Raw genomic sequence first — 21,104 nt, forward strand, 5'->3', positions numbered from 1 at the left:
AGTGAGTAAGAAACTGCAGCCATGGTGTTGAACTTATTAGCTGGAAACAGCTTTGACATTGTTTTCCTAACTAATGCTCTGTAACTATTCTTCATTTGTTCAATCTGTAACGTAGACAAACACTCACGTTTAATTTGACATTTTAAATTCTTAAGGTTTATGTTGGGTTACAGGGAAGTTTAAAGGTGCTTGGAGTAACTTCCAGTTTGTGTTCATTCTTTTCCCCTTTGGACAAAAGCAGTAGTGTTTTTACTACGCCAGCTGTAGTTCCTGGGTGAGCGTACCCATGATAAAGGCATAATGAAAAACTATATGAGAATAGCATTCTTTGCACTGATGGCTTCGTTTGCTGTTACATGTCATTTATGATCATCTGAGGAAAAATGAGACCATTTCAGAAATATTTAAAAGTTCCCCGTAGTACCTTTAATATATTTAAACAAACAACACCTTTTGCTTTTTTTATGCGTTTTATTCGCATTTATTAACAATAATTAAGCAGGACTTTTATTTAATTTGTATTGTCAACACTTCAATTCTGACGTCAACTTCCCTAATTTGAGTTATTGTGCTGCTGGTCAGGGTGAACGTCTGGTTTGTGGTACCAGCCAGAGTATTTTATGTTCCCCTCATGTGTTGTTAGGTCAGTTTGGTCTTTGTTAATATATCTCACTTCCACTTAAGTAGTGTTTTGAGGTTAGTTCAGGAATATGCTTACTTGCTGCCAAGCTTGGGCTATATCTGCCAAGTAAATATGAACCTACAGCCAGCAGAGCATAAATATATGTAGCCATATAGCCATGAAATAGCCGTTTTTACATGTTGGTTTTTGTACAGAATAAACAAAAAAAATATATAACATGTTATTTAGTAGCTTTATAGGTACGACGAGGCTGGTGGCAGGCAGATTACGTTAGGTGAGGCACAGCCAGGCTTGCTGTTTACCCCTGCTTCTAGTCTCAATGCTAAAATAAGCTTACTGTTACCGCTGCATATTATCCTAGGCGTAGACTACAGACATGAGAGTGGTATCAATCCTCTCATAAGAAAGTTAACAAGCAAATTTATGAAGTTGTCAAACTATTAATTTCAACTAAAAAAACAGTTTTTAGTGTATCACACCTTTACAAAGAGCAACATATGATAAACAGATACCACACAGTCTTGTCAGGATGTTCTCATTACCCGGCCTGGCAGATATAATGTGTCATTCATGTGTATAGGCTGCTTTACAAGAGTATGTAACATAGGACAGATGTGGGGGCCCCAAGGCTGTGGCACCAGGCTTTGCACATTCCTCTCACTGACCACGGTTGTAAATGCACATAGGTTCAGCACAACAGCTCAATCTTTTCTCTGGCTTTTGCTGAAAAGTTTTCCAGGGAAGCGACCGGCGGGCCTGGCTCCAGCTGGACCCTGACTGGAATGTGCTATTGCCCTTTATCACTTTTCACTTTCCCCACTGCTTGACTGCCCAGTTAACAGGAGTATTTGGTCTGACACTGTGGGAGGCTGTTTTCAGATGTATGAGTCAGTGGTCAGGGAAGGAGGTGGAGGGGGAACGTGAGCCTGGGAAGCAGAGACACCCTGCCCACGCACAGATAGGCCTACAAGCGTGGAGAAAGTGTTCCTACTATAAAACAAGCTGCCGCGTTTCCCTTTCCACATCTGTTTCTCATGCTGGTGGCAGGATATAACCTGTAATATAATGCTGGGGTAATATAAACACCGAGGGGGTTGGGAATCACTCTATACCGCAAATCATGAATCAGCAAATTCAGATACTTGAAAGAAAGCTATCCAGACTTTTATCACCGAAACCGACTTACAAATTTGACCCCCGCTTATAGGGGATGTTGTCATGGGTTATTTACAAGAAAAAGTGGGAGGAACTGGTGGAGGTGGAGAAAGCAAAGTTTGACACCTCAGAGGAAAGAGCAGATGCAGACAAGACTGGGTAGAACAGAATGGAAGAATGATGGAAATGTGAAGGAGAAGAGCAGACTCAGCGGAAAATTCAAAGATAAATGAAGGAGCTGCTGCCGGTGACGGAGTTCAGGAAATAATCAAAGCTAGACGACACTGAAATGACGTGGACAACAACCATCTTCCTGCTGCTTTTGCCTCATCTGCTTTCTTTCGCAGTATGTATAACATGCATGTTGTGGGGTTCTAAATGTGGAAGGAAAGGAACCATCTGCATCTTTTCTTTCTTTCTTCTTTTATAGATGTTTATACAGGGCAATGCTAGTGCATTCAAGGCATAATGGATTGATCATGAGTCGTGTGAATAAGAATTAAAAAGTAATAACACTTTAATCCAAAATTACTCCTGCACTCAAAATGTTACTTATAGAAGCAACAAAGTATTTTCAGCATAATGTTCTTAAACTACTTAAAGATGACTTTTTATGCCAAATAGCACTTGTTGAAGCACCGTTTGTTAGGTCAGGAATGTTTGGCTCCAGTTTGTTGGTACTCTTTCAAGCAGTGTCTTTTTCCCCAAAGAACTAATAGTCACTAATCCCAACACTTCTGTTTGATATGCCAATCCATTTATTTTCATGTTGACAGCGACCCATCCCACAAAATAAAAAACATAACCAGCCAACTGACTCACGGTCAAAAACCATGGACCTCACTTTGCGCCTCACACGATTCAATCAGTCCAACACTTAAGTAGCCCACTGTGCAACCCTTGTGCCAACATAAAAATGGCTCCAAAATCACCTTTTATGGTTTTACACAGGATTATGATCACAGAGGCATGTGAGAAGCATTCTTGTATTGGTTGGCTGAGGCATGTTGGTGTTCTGTATGCAAAAACCTCAATATAAAAATCTTGTTCAGGAGTACAGAAAGAAACCTTTTTTTTGTTGACATAATCCACTCGTAAGTGACAGGTGTCAAGCTATAAGGTACATGTAAAACTATAAATAAGTAACTACATATGTAGTGGAGTAAAGAAATGGTAGAGAAGATGTGTAGTATTGCATGATATTGCAGTTACACTGTGTATGTGTGTTTGTAGCTAACAAAATCATCAGGATGTCTGACCTGAAATTGTGTTGATCCCCAGATGGGATGTTGTTTGAAGTGAAACATCCCAGAATCTCACTTTTGTTCTCTATTGATTGCCAGAATACAGGAAACATCTTGAATTCAAACCAATCAGAAATATTAAATGGGGACTTTTCTGATGCTCCTGTCAAAAGCCAGAAACATCCCGGAGAGGTTAAAGGTCGGGACACATGCTCCATCCCGTGTGACATCACTGTAAAGCTGCTTCGAGACGAAAAACATTCAATCTGCGGTAACATATCTTTCTTTCTCTTTCCAGGTGTTATTTTTACCTCTACTATTATCATCGGATTTTTGGAATTTGTTCGAGTGAAAACGCTTACTGATATAGCCTATTTGTGAGGACCCTTTTAAAGAAAATCATAGTGAGGACATGTCTGCATTGTGGAGACGTGCGTGTGTGTGTGTGTGTGTGTGTGTGTGTGTGTGTGTGTGTGTGTGTGTGTGTGTGTGTGTGTGTGCGCGCGTGTGCGTAGGCCAGTTACAGCAGTCTCTGTTGGGGTTTGGACGAAGCACCCGGAAGCTAATCAGGGATGTGATGGATGAGCAGCAGACAGCCCTGGACATCCTCAGCAGTCAGGTAAAGTGGAGTCGTCTTCTTTGCAGCTAGTACAGAGTAGTTTCTAAGCATCTAAATGGCTGGCTGCATGAACAGTTGTTTCACATTTCCAGGTCACGGAGCTGATGACCAAAGTGCAGACGCTCAGCTCTGAGGTTCAGAGAAGCAACAGTGAGATGTACTCCATCAAACCTGTGCAATCTCACGGTAACTCACGCAAACACCTGCACAAATACAACACTCGTAGAGATGGTTTAAAAATGTAAACAGGTTCAAAGATACGTTTTTGGTTTACTAGTCATGAGAAGCACAACTCAGCCTGTGAAAACAATATACAGTATAATGTATTCTGCGGTTGAGCAAGATGATGTCATTAGGGTTATTTCTGATTGGGCCTGAGCCTTTGAATTCATAAGGAGAGCTTGCCTTATGAAAGGGCTGTGTAGTTTGAAAGACACTAATAGGCAGAAATTGTTATGCAGTATGCCAGGTGTGGGATCAAGTTTTCTAATGCAGGATCTGTCAGTATTTCCAAAATGTCAACTTCTTGTCTTCAATGTATTTTTGAGATCATTTAGTATTTTAAGGGGTTTTACTTGCATTAAAATTGGGAGAAAAATCTCAACCATTGGGAGAAAAATCTCAACCCATAAAGGAATATTTCATTATTCACTATATCTGAAGTATAAGACAACCACATTTGGAGATACAAGGTTTAAAGTGGATAATAATGTAAAATATGTTACAGAAATACAAAACAAGTCCATATGTAAGCAGTATGCCACCTATCTAAGTTTAGGTCTTTTTTACGCCATCACAGGCATATTAGGTACAAACCCTTTATCAATGCATTATTGGACTCAAAACATGCAGATGTGTTCATTGGTACTCAGTGATTGCTAAACAAAGGATATAAATAGTTAATTTTCTCCCTGAAGACAAAATATAGTGCGTTTGCTTTAATTAGGTAGAGACTGCAGCGACATCAAGGACAGTCTCCTGTCAGTCGTCCCCAAGATCCCCAGTGGTATTTACATCGTCCATCCGGAGAACACAGACTCTTCATTTGAGGTGCATTATCAATTCAGTCATTCACAATCTGTCACTCAATCATTAGTATCCACTCAAAACTCGACATGTTCTGCAGGTCTTCTGTGAGATGGACTACATGGGAGGCGGCTGGACGGTGATGCAACGGAGGGCAGATGGATTAACTGATTTCAAACGACCCTGGGCGGATTATGTTGATGGCTTTGGAAACCTTGCAGGTTATATGAAGTTGCTTTAGACAGTGACATAGGCATTTCTTTCTATTTAAAGATTTACAACAAACAGTTGAGAGTTATAGACCCTATAATGTCGGATGAGGTTGAGGTCAGGGGTCTGTCCAGGTCAGTCATTTTCTTCCACTCATAATTGGGACCTGCCTTGTGCATGGGGTTGCATGTCATGAAACAGGAAAGAGCATTCCCCAGATTCATCATGCTGTTTGTACAAAATTAAGAGCACACTGGTGTCTCAAATATCAATGTATGCTGCAGAATTACACTTTGATCAGTTATTTTTTATTATTGTGTTATTATTATATTGCCAGGAAATATTGCTATTTTCCTGAGTGCCAACTTCTCCGGAGTTTTGTAAAAATTACATATTTAGTTGTATTTTCTTGCCGAACATAAGAGTAGGAGCACCTTTTATACAATGTGTTTGTGTGTGTGTGTGTGTGTGTGTGTGTGTGTGTAGGAGAGCACTGGTTGGGTCTGAAGAAGGTATTTCATATAGTTAACCAGAAAGAGACTCGGTTCCAACTTCACATCGCTTTGGTCTCCCATGATGACATCACCACTTATGCATCATATGATGATTTCCGCCTAGACAACGAAAATCAGTTCTTCTGTATACACCTGGGCAGATACGCAGGCAGCGCAGGTACAAGTTAATAAGTGAAGATGTACAAAAATCATACTCAAAGTAATGCTAAAACACAGTGTACTGTACAGGTATATGTTCACAATAGAACTCAACATGTGCACATCTGCATGCATTCCTGTGCGTACTGTTTTATAGGTGATGCATTTCGTGGCTACGAGCAGGAAGAGAACCAGGACACAGCTCCCTTTAGTGCCTCAGACGTAGACAACGACGGCTGTAATCCTTCGTGCTCCATCAACAATCGCACAGTAGAAAGCTGCAGCACTCAGAACAACCAAACAGGGTGGTGGTTCAACCAGTGTGGCCTAGCGAACCTCAATGGCTCTCCTGAAGATGTGGAAAAGAACCAGGGTCAGAGGACACACATCCTGTGGGATACCTGGAGACAGGGCGGAGTCCCTCACACCATCAAATCTGTCACAATGAAGATCAGGAGAATAACAACCAATAACTGACAAGGAGGAAGAGAAGCAAGAAAAGAAAGGAAGAAAACATATTGTGTTGGTTACAATGCATTTTTGCACAACCTGAAATTGTAATAAAATAAGAAAGAAGGATGAAAGGTTGTCTCATTTTTGTTGTAAACTATCACTTGCTCTGAAAATATTTGTTGAAGGTGACTTTGCTTTGACATCTGAGGAACAATACCGTAAATCATGATGACAACACAACACCAACCTTATCAGAAGTAGATAGAAAACAACACAAAATATGATTACGGTATATTACTAATTGTAAGACTTTTTCAATGGTTTCCACTATGCATTAATTCACATATATATTGGGCAAGTAGGAAAAGCAACAACTCTGAATGCATCTCAAGCTGAGTATATACTGAGTGTTTACAGTGACTGGCAGCAGAGGGTGAAACTGATACTTCTAGTTGAATGGACTACCGAAACAATCCAGAAGAGGGGGCTGTGAATCTCACCAAACTGAGACCTACATATTGTACACTGTAGATAAATGTTATGTGTGTGCATGTTATTTAAAAAAAATGTTTTGTCCCTGTAACATTTAATAAACAAGAAGGTTGATTCCAAAAAATGGTTTGTGAACTTGCTACAAGCCCTCAAAATAACCGGTAGCAACCATTATGATCCTTGATCAAGTAAAATTAAAACCCTGAACCACTTGAGCAAGACAGAAGGACTTTTTTTTTAATACTCCAGGTTTAACATGTGGTTATTTGCTAATTTGTTTGGTAATGTTCTTTGCTGCACTACAGCAGATATATGACAGGTGACATCTGCAGTAAAACCTGAGGCCCTCTCATGTCATTCCCTGAGTTGGGCCCTTGGACAGTAATAATCTGGGCTTGGATAACAGGGCTGTGAAAAAAAATTGCAGGATTGTCCAGTAATAAAGTTGAAAATAGCTTGAGTTTTGCCACAGTTTGGCTTTGCAGTGCTGTACTGCAAAAGCCAATACACACTTACTCAAGCCCATTATTGGTAACTATGACTAGCAATATGTGACTGAGCACCAGCATCTGTGATATTCTACTCCTTACCTAATGATGGAGTCAGAAGAAAAAAACAATTGTCACTAAGAACTTTCCAAGGTTGTAAAACATTCTCTCAAAGCATCATAAATCACTGTTAACTGTTTCGGCATGTGATTAATCTTCACTCATTGATCTATTTCATTTTGTCACGTGTACCTGAAGACGTCCACAACAACACCACAGACCTTTGCTACTGCTCCTAAACTGACACAGAATCAGGTTAAAGTACACAGCACACAGCACTGAACTTTGAGAGTCGTAATTGACTCATCTGTTTGAATATGGTGACAATTTATTTTTTATTATTTAATTGATTTGAATCAAAGAACAAGATACTTTCTTAGATAGTTGTTCATCTTTTGTAGTTGTGATTTAACCAGAAGAGTTTCATGTCCATCTGAGCTTTGAAGTGCTTCCACCATCATTCACAAAACATGACGGCATCTCCAGGTGAACATTGGACATATTGTGGCTGTAATAAACACTGCGGCCTCAAAGTCATGCTCGCAAGACTATAGACATTTAGTCTGGTTTCTGAGAAAAAGGAAAAGCCATGTTCTAGTCCACTCTTCTCACGTAGGTGTCCCTCAAACCAGTAGTAACATCAATATGTAAGTATTCATAGCAGGGTGAAAAAGGCTCAACACAGTCTGTACTATTTTTTGTTTTATTTGATAGATGGCTGCAGGTCCAGGTCAGGTTAATGGTCAAAGCAGCAGCTGTTGTATGAACTGCAGGAAAACTGCATCCACAGAGGGCGCTGTTTGCTCTGAGAGCCCTTCTTCTCTTTTTCCTTCCTTTTCTTTTCATCCTGTTTTAGAGGGTGTACAAAGACAACTCGTCAGTAAAAAGGCCAAGATTCAACAGAAATAAACCAGTGAGAAGACTTCATCAAGTCAAACCTGTTGTATAGTCCTGAAGATGTACATTCTTGTGCACTTTCAATGTGGTCTCACTGATTATATTTTGCACATAGATAAATCCTTACCTTTGAGAAGAAATTCTCGAAGCAACAAACGCCACATTTCATCTCAGGCTTGGTCACCTCAACACTGAGACACTGGCTGGAGGAGATCTGAGCAAAGGTTTCCTTGCCAACAGAATGTGTGCTCATCACAGCTTCATTCCTATCTTTAACTTGAACTGGCTGGATCGTTTCCCTCTGTCTTGCACTGAAAAACCTCCTCCACAGGGAAGCATTCTTCTCAGTTTGTGGACCTCTAGGTGCCTTCTCCTCTTGAATGTTGGTATCCAAACCTCTCCATAACAAAATCCTCCTCTTGACGACAGTTCCTCCTCGTCCTGTGAGGAAGGATTGCATCGTTGTAATTGCTCCTGCCAAAGTCTTCTTGGCTGCTGTGTCTTTGAACTCATAATTGCTGGCAGCAACATTAGCAGTGGTGGATCCTCCATCCATTGAGCGTTGTATGCCCACTGATAGGGTTGTGTTGACCTCATAAATGACATCTCCTGCCATGGCCTCTTTGAATTCAGGGGAAATTCTTACAGGGGTGTCCTCACCAACGATATCGTAGAGAGCTTGTCTAAAGGAGCTTTCAAACCTACTCTGGATGTTGTAGCTGAAGTATTCCATCAGATGCTCACACGACAAAGGGCCTCTCGGGCCGAAGGTGACAGATGTGGTGGATAATTGATGGATCGATGGTAAGACCATTGTAATGACAGAGTCTGAGATTAATCTCATAACATTTTTGCACATGCCAATCAGGTGCTCCTTCACATCACAATTGTAAACACCTTCGCTTATTTCCTTCCATTGCCTAAAAAAGACAAAACAGAAGCAACAAAAAGTTAGACAAAGACATAATGCACATACATGTCAGAAATGTGATCAAGAGTCAATTTCATATAACAACCTCATATAACCATTATGACTTACTCTTCACTGAGACTGTGGAAGAATCTCCTTATTATATCTGAAAAGGTGTGAGAATACAGGACTATTTTCCGGTCTGCTTCTGCATCATTTCCCTGCTGGGAAAATACAGTATTTCCGTTTTCTTCTGAGAGTCTACACGGTGTCCTGCTCTCCTCTGACCTGGGGGAGAGTCTGATGGTCTCAGTCTCGTCATATTCTTCCTGGCCTTTAATGGGCCAGACTTGAATTATCTCGGTCAGGACTTTCTCTAAGGCCTGAGAGCACCTGTATACCAGGCCTGTCACAGTTTCAGCTTGCGGTTGGATCTCTGGCTGAGCGACATCATCCACCTGATTGGGCGATGGAATTGAGCTGACAGAGATTGGAGATTGAAAGTTCTCCACCTCATTCTCTATGGTGCCCTCTTCTTCCTTAAAAAGCTGCAGAGGGGTGGAGCTCAGGTTTGGTTTGGTGGAAACTCTGCTGTGCTTGACAGCCCTGCCTACATGTCGTTCTGAAGGCTTTTTGAACTTCATGTCAATGTGGCTTGTTGTCCTCACAGCCTCAGTGGATTGCAGTGTCCTAACACTGTGGTCAATCACCTGGGAAACAATCATTTTGGCTGCCTCTGTGAATGCTATGGTGGTATAGGAAGACGAAGCAGAGGGAAGCTGTCTCTCCGAGTCCTTGCATACTTTGCTTTGCTCTTCATTGAGCTCTTGGGCCTCAGGCATGTCCCCACAATGCTCAGAAAACACCCGCCGCATGGAAAAAAACTTCTCCAGTTGTTGGTGCACCTTCTGCTGGGGGAGACAACCAGCTGAGGAGCCATAGTTGTCACCCTGAAATGTGGCGGGTTCCCAGTGACAGATTGATGGCGTCAGTTCGCTGAGATTCGCAACAACCTGTTTGATGACCGCTGTGACTAAGGCGTTAGCGATCTCGTCCACGTTAACTGTTTCTTGGTGCATGTTCATACTTGAAGTTTTATTCTAGTGGAGAAATACAGACATGTGATCAGGGCAAACATTTATATATTAAGATTCAATTTTGATAACTAATTTTCCGTTTTCATTTTCACATTGAAAGCTGAGTGGGTGTCAGTTGGTGTAAGTCCAACTATAAGCCTTAATAATTTTATCTAATTATATATATCCTAATTTCTCTGTTTGTGCCTCCACATGTTAACATAGAGTCTTACATTAATTGTTGTCTATCAGAACAATTTTTCCTACTGAATGCTGGATGATATTTTATCTGTTGTGAGTTATGCCATAATGTAGTTATTTAGAGTGTCCATATATTAATACTCAATGTAATGCTTACTATTTTATAGTACATTATAATATATGTTGTTGGTATTTTTCTTGATAGTTCTTTTTGCAACCATTTTCCTTAAATCAAACCAAAAAAAAGTATTTGTTTCATCACAATATATTTAATTATTCTGATGATCTGAAGGAGATTTGCTTTATACATTAAAGTCAATGAGTAAAAGATTATGTAGCCTCACTCTTACTCTCTTCAATTTAAATGTGCGCCTCATGTCATTACAAGATTTATTTGACACAAATTGTTTATTTACAAATGACTGTAAAGTTTTCATCTTGTTGCTGTCTAAAGCAGTACAGATGAGCAGGTGCTGCCTATACCCACCTGCTCACATTGATTTAACTAACGGAACCTAAAATACAGTGTCACAGAATGATTTTCTTTCTGAACATATCTATATCGCCTTAACATTTTTTTTTTTTTGCATTGCGCAAATTGATCTCAACTTGAAACCAATTTACAGCTTCTAAAGCTTCTGGAAATGTAATTTAACCAACATACCTGTCTGTCTTCAGACCTCTTCGTGTGAACTGGCTTTACTTGTTTGACTCAGCTGCTCTTGAAATCTCTGTCTTCAGGATTAGTCATTGTGTTGGTCTCTTGTGATAAAACAGGTATAGTTTAGTACAGACACTGCTTATAGTTATTGTCTCAAGTGAAAGATTTGCTGTGTCTGTGGAACAGGACACTGGGATGTCATAACATTCTGTGTTCTAATAGAACTCTGTGTTCTGATAGAATGTCATTTTGTCATTTATTTATCTGAATGATAAAATTACATTCTACAATATGAAAATAATATGAATATATATATATTTATTTATTTAACCTTTATTTATACTAGAGATATCATTGAGGGGTGACCCTCATTTTCAATGATGTCGAGAAACAAAAACAACAATACATATATATAAAGCAAATACATCAAATACACAATAAGCTGGTAAAGAGAAACATTTTAGACAGAGGTGTAGAGTGGCTGAAAATAGAATTATTATTATATATATATATGATATTTACAGTGTTAGAGGAGTGCCAACATAAATTCATGTATTAAATGGTAAAGTAGGCAACTCAATGCAAAATAAATTACCCTTGTGATCGCTTGCCTATCACATTATCCACATACCAACTATGTCCAGTGATTAAATATGCTATCATTTCATGACACTTTACACTTATATTGCCCTTTGTTGGTACAGTTCAGAGATTACATTCAAACAGTTCAAAATGTTTTATTGTTTTTGTGTCAGACATAAAATAATGCTGAAGTCAATGACAGTTGAAGGGCTGTCTTGGTGCTTTGAGGCAGAACATTCAAAAACTGTAGGTCTTATTGCTTAGAAACTAACATTAGCCTACATTAAGGAGTGTACATTTTTTTCTATTTTTTACATAGCCTATAAAATATTAAAGTGAACGTTTTCAAGTGGTAATAGGCTACTCAAGTTGTCTAGGTAACTACCTTAAAACTGTACTACTGTACTAGTAATTATTCTATTCTGTGTGGCCATTATGTGATTCTGGTGATACACTGTTGGAGCTCTGTGTGTGGTCTGATGTGTGTATACAGTCAGTTTTAATGATTCTACATACACAAACAAGCACAGGCATACACACACAGAAAAGGACTATCTAGGTGCTTGGCAAATCCCTGCTCTTCATTAAGAAGGAGTATGTTTGGGTTGACAGCGTTTACAACCAGATCTTGGGGCTGTTCTGTGCTGAAGAGGAATCTTAACAAAAACTCAGCTGGTGACATTTGTCAGAGTTTACCCCCTTTCACCCTACCATCCTCCCTGTGAAATGTGACGCTGTTGCGTCATGAAACGTCCAAAGTGACTTATCTTCAGCAATCAGGGCCTTAAAAGGCAACTTTCACTGATTCATTCGTACATCAGAGACACCGCTTTATCAGATTTATGAACGTTGACATGGTTGTTTAGTGTCATGGGATGACTAATATGAAAATACACTTTCACAAAATCAGAGAGAAATCTAACTGAAGCCACTGATATTTGTGTGTGCTTGCTTGTGTCCAGGGTGGGAAGTGGTGTGTGTCAGTGTTTGTTGTGTGTACGTGCGTGTGTGTGTGTGTGGTGAGTACGTGCATGGTGGGAAGTGGTTTCCCACACTAGATGGGGATCTGTAGAGAGTGGGAGCACACAGGAAGCAATGTCTACTGGGAATTTAAACCCAGAGGAATCTCATCTGCTATTCATCAGCCATTAGTTACTACTGAACGCATGTACTCGCTCACACACACACACACACACATGCACGCGCACACACACACACACACACACACACACACACACACACACACACACACATATGCTCTCTCTTACTCACTGACAAGACTCAACGTGTACTCTAAACACTGCTGTTAAAAATAGCATTTTACAGCCAGAGCATTAAAACTGTTGGCCAAGCACAGTATTTACAGAATATTCTGCTTTGGTTTATCTTCTCAATTTTTGCAAATTCTGTCTGTAGTCTCAAAAATATGGGAAAATAATATGTAGTTTCAGCTGTCACAACTGAGACAATAATGGCCATATATCACCATTAACCCTCAGTGTGTTCCATCATAACAATGAGCTGCCCTCTACGTCTGCAAAGTTCAATGAATCGTGTAAATAAAAGTGTAGTAGGACCCAGAAGGATGCATTCTTTCTGAAGGACACAGAAAAAACCGAGGGGGAGGGAGACAGAGACCCGGAGAGGGAGAGAGAACCTTTGCTCAGGCACTTGATAACTCGTTCAGATGAACCGGGAGCAGACCCTCTGTTAATGATCACCTCCAGAATGAACCACAGACCACCAGCACTTCATCATAACAGCCGACCTGCGGGTTACGGCGACAGCCCCAGGGCCCGGAGCCGGGATAACCTGCTGATGTGCGATGACTCTGCAGAGGATAGCTGTTTCCCCGGACGATGTCTCGGGTAAGTCTTTCAGTCACATCTCCCACTCATCCAGATGTGCAGAGAGTTTTTACATTTTAATTTAACACAGTAGAATAATTATAGGCAATGAAATGAAAATGGTTTCATTAAATGATAATCTAACAATGGTCCACATCCACAACTACTAAATCCATGGAAAACAAGTTGGAAAAAATTTAATTTGTATTGGTTGTGATGTGACCCATGCCATGTTCCCTTGAAAGTGACTCAGATTTTGGAATTATTGATGAGTACTTTATACTCGCATAGAGCCTGATCTTGAAATAACCTGAACATTGCAAAATAACCAGAATTTGTTTGAAAAACATGCTATTTCCATTTTTTTTTATTAAACTGGTGATGTACTTTACTATACTTCACTTTCCAAAGTAGCAGTTGTCTGGAAAAAGTCATAATAGTTTCTGTCAATCAATAAACATTTCACCAGAATAATGTCGCTAGGATTACTAGCAGATTATGAGTTGTGTTGTAGTCTCCCTCCAGTGTCAGAATTGTTTATGTAGCTTTTGTGCATTGATGTGAAATACCGCCCTTTTTAAAGATATTTTTTGGCCTTTTTGATGCTTTATTGATAGTGTAGAGACAGAGTTGAAATGGGGCAGAGAGGGGAGTGACATGCAGAGAACGACCGCGGGTCCGCTGCTGGCCGAGGCCCATGGGGGGGACGCCCTACCAACTGAGCTAAGGGCGCCCCTAAAGCATCACATTTCTATTTAAACTTTTGCTGGTACACTTCATCCTTTGTTATCTATTTTTCAGATTTTTATCCAAGCATGGGTCATTATTATCACAAACTTTATTTAGAATATTTTTTTCTAAGGAGCTGTAGTGTCTAATATGTGTGCCATATCTATTAAAAGACCTCAGTTGATTTTGACCGCAGAGTTATCAATATTTAATTTCTGTTATTTTTTGTCTTTTTCAGAGTATTCAATATTCCCAAACTTTACCACATAGAAGTGTCCAGGGATTAATATAAAAGAGATCAAAGTTAGTAAGAAAGCAAATAATGTACTTGCAGAATGTGAAATTAAGGTGGAGGTGAGTAATTCAAGTGTGCTTTCCAAAAGGCTTAATGTGTGTGTGGACATAATATACTGTGTTTATGTCTCCTGACTCTCTGGCAGCTCTGAGAGACAGCCCATGGCTCCTCTCGGCAATGTTAAAAGACGCCAGGCTCTACGTGGTCCTGCCTACATGTTCTCCGCTCCTTCAACTAGCCCATCAGAGTTGGAACAGCGCTTCCTGGAGGCGGCTGAATATGGCAACATACCAGAGGTGCGGCGCATGCTGCTCTACGTGCCCAACCTGAACGTCAACGCTGTGGACTACATGGGCCAGAATGCATTGCAGCTGGCAGTATCCAACGAACACCTGGAGGTGACGGAGCTGCTGCTGGCAAGGGCAGATTTGTCCAGAGTGGGTGACGCCCTCCTGTTAGCCATCAGTAAGATGTGGCCATTTATGAATGCCAGAAATACATTCTAAAATACATCTTCATCCAAATCTCATAAAGCCCAGAGGCTCTGGAGCTGCATAACATATCAATCAAGAGGGCCTGTCTCTGGAAACAAATACCAAACCAAACAGCTCTGCTCTTTGTTTGTGTGTGTGTGTGTGTGTGTGTGTGTGTGTGTGTGCGTGCGCGTGCGTGCGTGTGTGTGTGTGTGTGTGTGTGTTTTAGGTAAAGGTTATGTTCGTATCACAGAGGCCCTGTTGTTTCACCCAGCATTTAGAGATGCCCATCGACTGACAGCGAGCCCTGCTCAAGCAGACATGTTGGATGACTTCTACGCTTATGATGAGGATGGGACGAGGTAAGACAGTTAAAGGTCAGAGGCACCTATCTACAGTTAATGCTCTGACAACAGTGTGGTGCAATAAATATCTAATTTTCCCTGGAGGGTCCTGATACCCTGGGCTGCTTTTATGCTTAGTACATAGTCAACAGCAGGCTCTGGACTGAAGGTCAGAATCAGAAACTCACATCCAGTGAATTGAATTACTGCTGCTGTTCTGTTTGCTTTGTGAAGAAAAATAGCTATAAAAAGGAAATGTGAAATTCATGAAATTTGTTAAAAAGTAGGGATGGAACCAAAATATGATTTTATCGAGGATCGCTATTAAAACATTCAAGTTATGGGAATGGTGGAAAATCTTTATAATTGCGATTTTGTGAATATTCTCACATCACTGACTTAAAAAGGTTCTTAGTGTTCCTGCATGCAGTCCTATATTGATTCCCTGATTTATTATTAAGTTGCCTCAAGGGAGCGCTGAATCTTTCCAGTCATTCCTAAATCTTAAACCTGTCACTGTGTCTGAAGGCTCAGCTTGCCCATCGTATCCCAGACGATTTGCTTTACTGTTGTTCACTAGAAATAGTCCTCTAGACATATGTGTATCCCATATGTGCTGCATAAAATATGTAGTCCTTGACAAAATGATTCCAGTAGCCATAAAAGAGTTTTAAGAATAAATTGATAACTATCGGATAACATTGACATCCACATTCACTTGTCATTTTCATGAAACTACATTGTTAAAAATGTGGAAAATGTTTCTTAAGGTCAGAGAAAAAGCAGTGAAAACCTATGTGGTGGAAAGATCATTTAAAACAAATAGTTCTCATCTGTCAAAGCTTTTCCTTGATCGTTTATCTTTTGTTGCTCTGTGAATGAATGGTGGTCTTTGTGTTTTGGTGCGCACGTTTCCTCAGGTTCTCTCATGATGTTACCCCGGTGATCCTTGCAGCTCACTGCCAGGAATACGAGATCGTTCACACCCTGCTGAGCAAAGGGGCTCGCATCGACCCGCCTCACGATTATTTCTGTTGCTGCGATTCCTGTAACTACCAGCAGCAATTTGACTCATTCAGCCACTCGCGGTCCAGGATCAATGCCTACAGGGGCCTGGCCAGTCCTGCCTACCTCTCTCTATCCAATGAGGACCCGGTGCTGGCAGCCCTGGAGCTTAGCAACGAACTGGCCATGCTGGCTAATATTGAGAAAGAATTCAAGGTATACATGTTATTAAAGATCCTAAGAAATCATTGGGAAGAGTTGACGAAAAACCATTATGCAACTAAAAGTCCAGAAAGCAGTATCTGTCTGCTTTAAATCACTGTGCACATCCTGTAAGAGCTACTGTGCCCATGCACTGGATAAGCAGTTCACCATTAAGTACATTAAAAGGGTAGTTGCCAACTTGCTGCCTATTAAAGCTGCTGGTGCACCTAAAACCATTTTATGAGCCTTAACAGAGGAAGCAGAAACAGACACAGGTCTAGATCTTGGAGTCACTGTAGAGACGTTGTTTGACACCCATGTTACAACTATAATTATTAGGCTTACATTGGGACACCATACTACAAGCATTGTAAACTAAATGGATGTTACAATCCAAATCTACTGCTCACACAAATGAATCAAGTTGCCCACTTTTATTGGTGTTAGGGCCCCAGCACCGTACCTCCTGAGAAACATATCAAATGAGTGGCTCAATGATGCACACATGTCCCCTGCTGCGTTCACAGAACGACTACTGCTGTCTGTCGAGCCAGTGCAAGGACTACGTGGTGGGCCTCCTGGATCTGTGTCGCAGCACCGAGGAGGTGGACGCCATACTGAGCGGAGAAACTGACTCTGAAGACAGCTACGATCTACCAGGTCGCCCATCTCTCACAAGGCTCAAATTAGCCATCAAGTACGAACTCAAAAAGGTTAGTATGCCTGCGAAGAGGCAGTGGATCTGAGGCAAGAAAAAAAATATGTCTTCGGACATTGAAGAAATAATAACAGTTAAAAAGTATCACCATCCAGCCATGCACAACTTGAAACAAGTTAACAATTAGAGAAATTAATCCTTCATTGATCAAGAAAATATCATAGGCTGGCATATTTGATAGCTTTATTTTCAGACGTTTAACGTAACACTTTAATTATAAGACTAGTACTGTAACATATATAATCAACTAGTTGATTGACAGAAAAGTTATCTTTTTGATATTTTGATAGTCAACCAACAATTTAAGAAATGTATTATAAAAGGTTCACGTATTTTTCCCTGTTACCTTTTCTGTAATGTCTATGCCTTTCAGTTTGTGGCTCATCCTAACTGCCAGCAGCAGCTGCTGAGCATTTGGTACGAGAATCTGCCCGGCCTGAGACAACAAACCACTGGCGTCAAAATGCTGGTGGTGTTGGCGGTGGCCATAGGTCTGCCTGGATTGGCTCTGGCTTACTGGATCGCTCCATGCAGCAGAGTTTGTAACATTTACACTCTCAGACGTCAACAAAAATACTCATCACTAGCATAAAATATATTTTTAATTTTCTCTCATCCTCCTGTCGTTTCACCTCTCTCCTCAGGCTGGGAAAGTGATGCGAAGTCCCTTCATGAAGTTTGTGGCCCATGCTTCCTCCTTCACAATTTTTCTTGGTCTTCTGATCTTGAATGCTGCCGACCGTTTCGGAGGCACCACCCATTTGCCAAACATGACCCACCATCAGCACCCAGAATTACTCAGACTCTACCCTGACCCGCTGCTACTCTACCGCATGACCACAACACCTTTCACATGGATGGAGATCCTCATCATTTCATGGGTCATGGGTGAGCATGAAATGAAATCATGATGTAGTAAAGCCATCACGTCATCATCACAAGTATGACATAGTTTGACTTGTGCCGACACAGGTATGATCTGGGCCGAGGTGAAGGAAATCTGGAGCCAAGGGCCGGGGGAGTACCTGCTCGAACCGTGGAACTTCCTGGATTTTGGGATGCTGGCGATATTCCTTGCCTCCTTCAGCTGCCGCTTCTCCACTCTGAGACAAGCTGACATAGCCCAGACCTACGTCCACAGACACTACAAAACACTGATTAATGTCACACTGCCCCCCGAGATACACTACTTCACACTGGGTAAGGATGCTCGCACGCCACTGCACAGACTAACAGCCCCTTGCACTTTAAATACCATCATTTACTTTTAGTATAAACATCTGCAGTATGTGAGTTACATAAGGCAGTAAATATACCAGCATATCTTCCACTGCAGCTGAGACGACGTGTTGGTTTTGGACATAGGTATGCCCGCCAAACACTTATAACAGGCCCATTTCAGACTAATCCAATTTACAGAACAAACCGTTGATACAAACAACAGTTTTCTTAGCTCAGTGGTTCCCAAAAGTTATGGCTTCTAACTCTCCTTAAAAAATACACAGACTACTTAGAGAGTGGTAAAACAATAAAACTACATCATTTCAATAGCAAAGCAAAGTTTAGAAAATGTTCCCTCCAAAAAAAAGAATACTTGGGCTACTTTTGTTTCCATCATACTATGCTGATGAGATGAGAATGGATCCAGTGTTTTTGTTCCACACACTCTTGTTTTTCACACACTGTGAACTGGCTGTTGTGATTTCCTCATATAAATATTAGGACAACACATCAGCCAAACCTAGGTTTTTATTGAGTGATTCACGCTATGTTTATTTTTTTCTAGCACGTATCCACTGGGTGCCGTCCGATCCCCAGCTGGTGTCTGAGGGCCTGTACGCAGTTGCCGTGGTGCTGAGCTTTTCTCGTATCGCTTACATCCTCCCGGCCAACGAGAGCTTCGGTCCACTGCAGATCTCTTTGGGCAGGACCGTCAAAGACATCTTCAAGTTCATGGTCATCTTCATCTTGGTGTTTCTGGCCTTCATGATCGGCATGTTCAACCTGTACTCTTATTACCTGGGGGCCAAACAGAATGACGCCTTCACCACGTGAGACTCTTTATCAAATTCTTGCAAATGCAACTTCACTCAGTAATACAGTAATGTAGAAAAATAAATATGATGTGATGGAATTTCTTTTCTCACAGAGGATCTTTAACGTCTCCATTATGATGATTAATGGTTTGTTTGAATTCAAAAATAACTTTGCTCTTGCCTCCCTCACATTTTCTTCTCTGCGCGTCTATCAAGCCTGGAGGAGAGCTTCAAGACATTGTTCTGGGCAATATTTGGACTGTCTGAGGTCAGGTCTGTCGTGATCAATAACGGACACAAATTCATCGAGAACATTGGTTACGTGTTGTATGGGGTTTACAATGTTACCATGGTGATAGTGTTGCTCAACATGCTCATCGCCATGATCAACAGTTCCTTCCAGGAGATTGAGGTGAGTCCAATGAACATTGGATTCGTCATGTGACTCAGGTACAAGCCTACAATAATAGACAGGGGCCTGAAAAAGCATCACCTTCACATGTAGCACATATTGTTATGCTAATAAAAAAATATATAAAACAGGAGTGAAAAAACTAGGCGTTGTAAACGACAAAAGGCCTACCTCCATTTGTCATATTATCTAAAATAAGGCTTGTAGGCTATAACAAGAAAAAATCGAGAGTAAAAGAAAGTAAATTCTGATCGAAAATCTAACAAACATGATATCAGAAGATGATGAATAACACCAGTTTAGTCCCGTGTACAGTAGCCTATATGTGTGTATATGTGTAATTGTCCTTTGTGTTTATGTTAAAAATAAAATAAAAAATGCCTTTTGTTTGCCTCTCTTCCCTAGGATGATGCTGACGTGGAATGGAAGTTTGCCCGAGCCAAACTCTGGTTCTCCTACTTCGAGGAGGGAAGGACGCTCCCTGTGCCCTTTAACCTGGTCCCCAGTCCCAAATCTGTGCTGGGACTGACTACGGCCGTCAAGTCTCTGCTTCTGCATTATGTGGCAGGACAGAGTGAGAAGGGAACTGAGACACAGCTCAACCAGGTACAACACAATCTGGACTCACTATAATATTTATAAGTAATCATAAAAGCATGATACATGGGGAAGCTTTAAAGGCAGAGCCTAAGCACCTCCCAGTGGCTCTACTGCTGCACCACTGCCGAGTCTGAACATAGAAATGTCACAATTCTGTTCGGTGGAGTTAATTTCATCTTAATCTTCCAGCTCGGAGTGGGCAAAAATTCAGGATTTGGTGCTCCTACCAGCCCATCCAGATATCAGGTATGAATTTGTGTGCGTGTATGTGTGTGCACTACACTTAAAACCAGTGGACTGTGTACACAAGCTGTGTCCCCAATTGGTGCAACACTGATTTTTGGGTCAGTGGTTAAGGTGAGGGTTAGGTATAGGCAAGTACTGTTCATGGTTATGGTAGGGTAAGTCTCCAGGTTTTATATGGCCTACAAAACTAAATAGAAAGCACAAAACATTCTTCACAGCAGTAAACTGCACTGTTAGAACTGTTGCACATCTCTCACATGTCAGTGTTAAGATTGAATCAGTGCTTCTGGCTCAAATACCCCTCCAAAAAACGTGGGATTACTGTTGTACACATTGCCTTGATAATTGTCCGTGTTCAATAGCATTTGAGCCTTTTCTCCATTGCTGGTTGCAGAAGATCATGAAGCGACTGATCAAGCGCTACATCATCAAAGCCCAAGCAGACAAGGAGAGCGACGAGATAACTGAAGGTAAAATCAACAGACAGACGCTATAACTTGTTTCAGACTAAGCTCCTGAGAAGTTTTTCCTTTAAGCCTTTTGGTGTTTGCTTTTTTTCCCCCAGGTGAGCTGAAGGAGATTAAGCAGGACATCTCCAGTCTACGATACGAGCTGCTGGAGGAGAAATCCCAGAACATCGAGACACTGGATGGACTGCTGAGGAGGCTGGGGGAAATGAGCACACCTTCGTAGTCGCAACACTTGCCAACGCGGCCTGTGCATTAAACTGTCGATTCAGAGAGATTCAAGTGCCTGTTTTACATGACTGAAGGAAGATACAGTACGACAGGGACAAAACATCTAATGATAAAATAAGAATGTATG

General features: G+C 41.0%; 2 protein-coding genes across 2 annotated transcripts; both read left to right on the plus strand.

The window, feature by feature from the left end:
* Positions 1 to 1,952: 1,952 nt before the first annotated feature.
* Positions 1,953 to 6,090, plus strand: angptl5 (angiopoietin-like 5). The gene is made up of 8 exons (XM_080040445.1): positions 1,953 to 2,144; positions 3,142 to 3,313; positions 3,558 to 3,661; positions 3,754 to 3,847; positions 4,608 to 4,711; positions 4,788 to 4,908; positions 5,384 to 5,569; positions 5,708 to 6,090. Exons 1-8 carry the CDS (start codon positions 2,088 to 2,090, stop codon positions 6,025 to 6,027), a joined length of 1,158 nt encoding a protein of 385 aa, XP_079896571.1. The 5' UTR covers positions 1,953 to 2,087; the 3' UTR covers positions 6,028 to 6,090.
* Positions 6,091 to 14,396: 8,306 nt separating this feature from the next.
* Positions 14,397 to 21,094, plus strand: trpc6a (transient receptor potential cation channel, subfamily C, member 6a). The gene is made up of 13 exons (XM_080040356.1): positions 14,397 to 14,706; positions 14,944 to 15,076; positions 15,979 to 16,279; positions 16,795 to 16,980; positions 17,359 to 17,523; positions 17,630 to 17,873; positions 17,958 to 18,185; positions 18,772 to 19,036; positions 19,238 to 19,433; positions 19,839 to 20,039; positions 20,223 to 20,279; positions 20,674 to 20,749; positions 20,845 to 21,094. The coding sequence occupies exons 1-13, from the start codon at positions 14,403 to 14,405 to the stop codon at positions 20,970 to 20,972; spliced, it is 2,484 nt and encodes an 827-aa protein (XP_079896482.1). The 5' UTR covers positions 14,397 to 14,402; the 3' UTR covers positions 20,973 to 21,094.
* The last annotated feature ends 10 nt before the right edge of the window (positions 21,095 to 21,104 follow it).

Source organism: Ammodytes marinus, assembly GCF_949987685.1.
Source record: "Ammodytes marinus genome assembly, chromosome: 14".
NCBI classification, from domain to species: Eukaryota; Metazoa; Chordata; class Actinopteri; order Uranoscopiformes; family Ammodytidae; genus Ammodytes; species Ammodytes marinus.

Excerpts from the sequence above, each read along its gene's own strand:
- angptl5 (XM_080040445.1), top strand. The coding sequence starts at position 2,088 with ATGACGTGGACAACAACCATCTTCCTGCTGCTTTTGCCTCATCTGCTT. Across the intron at positions 2,145-3,141 it reads CTCATCTGCTTTCTTTCGCA|AATACAGGAAACATCTTGAA; the intron begins GTATGTATAACA and ends ATTGATTGCCAG. Across the intron at positions 5,570-5,707 it reads CAGATACGCAGGCAGCGCAG|GTGATGCATTTCGTGGCTAC; the intron begins GTACAAGTTAAT and ends ACTGTTTTATAG.
- trpc6a (XM_080040356.1), top strand. The coding sequence starts at position 14,403 with ATGGCTCCTCTCGGCAATGTTAAAAGACGCCAGGCTCTACGTGGTCCT. Across the intron at positions 15,077-15,978 it reads TATGATGAGGATGGGACGAG|GTTCTCTCATGATGTTACCC; the intron begins GTAAGACAGTTA and ends ACGTTTCCTCAG. Across the intron at positions 20,040-20,222 it reads CTGAGACACAGCTCAACCAG|CTCGGAGTGGGCAAAAATTC; the intron begins GTACAACACAAT and ends TTAATCTTCCAG.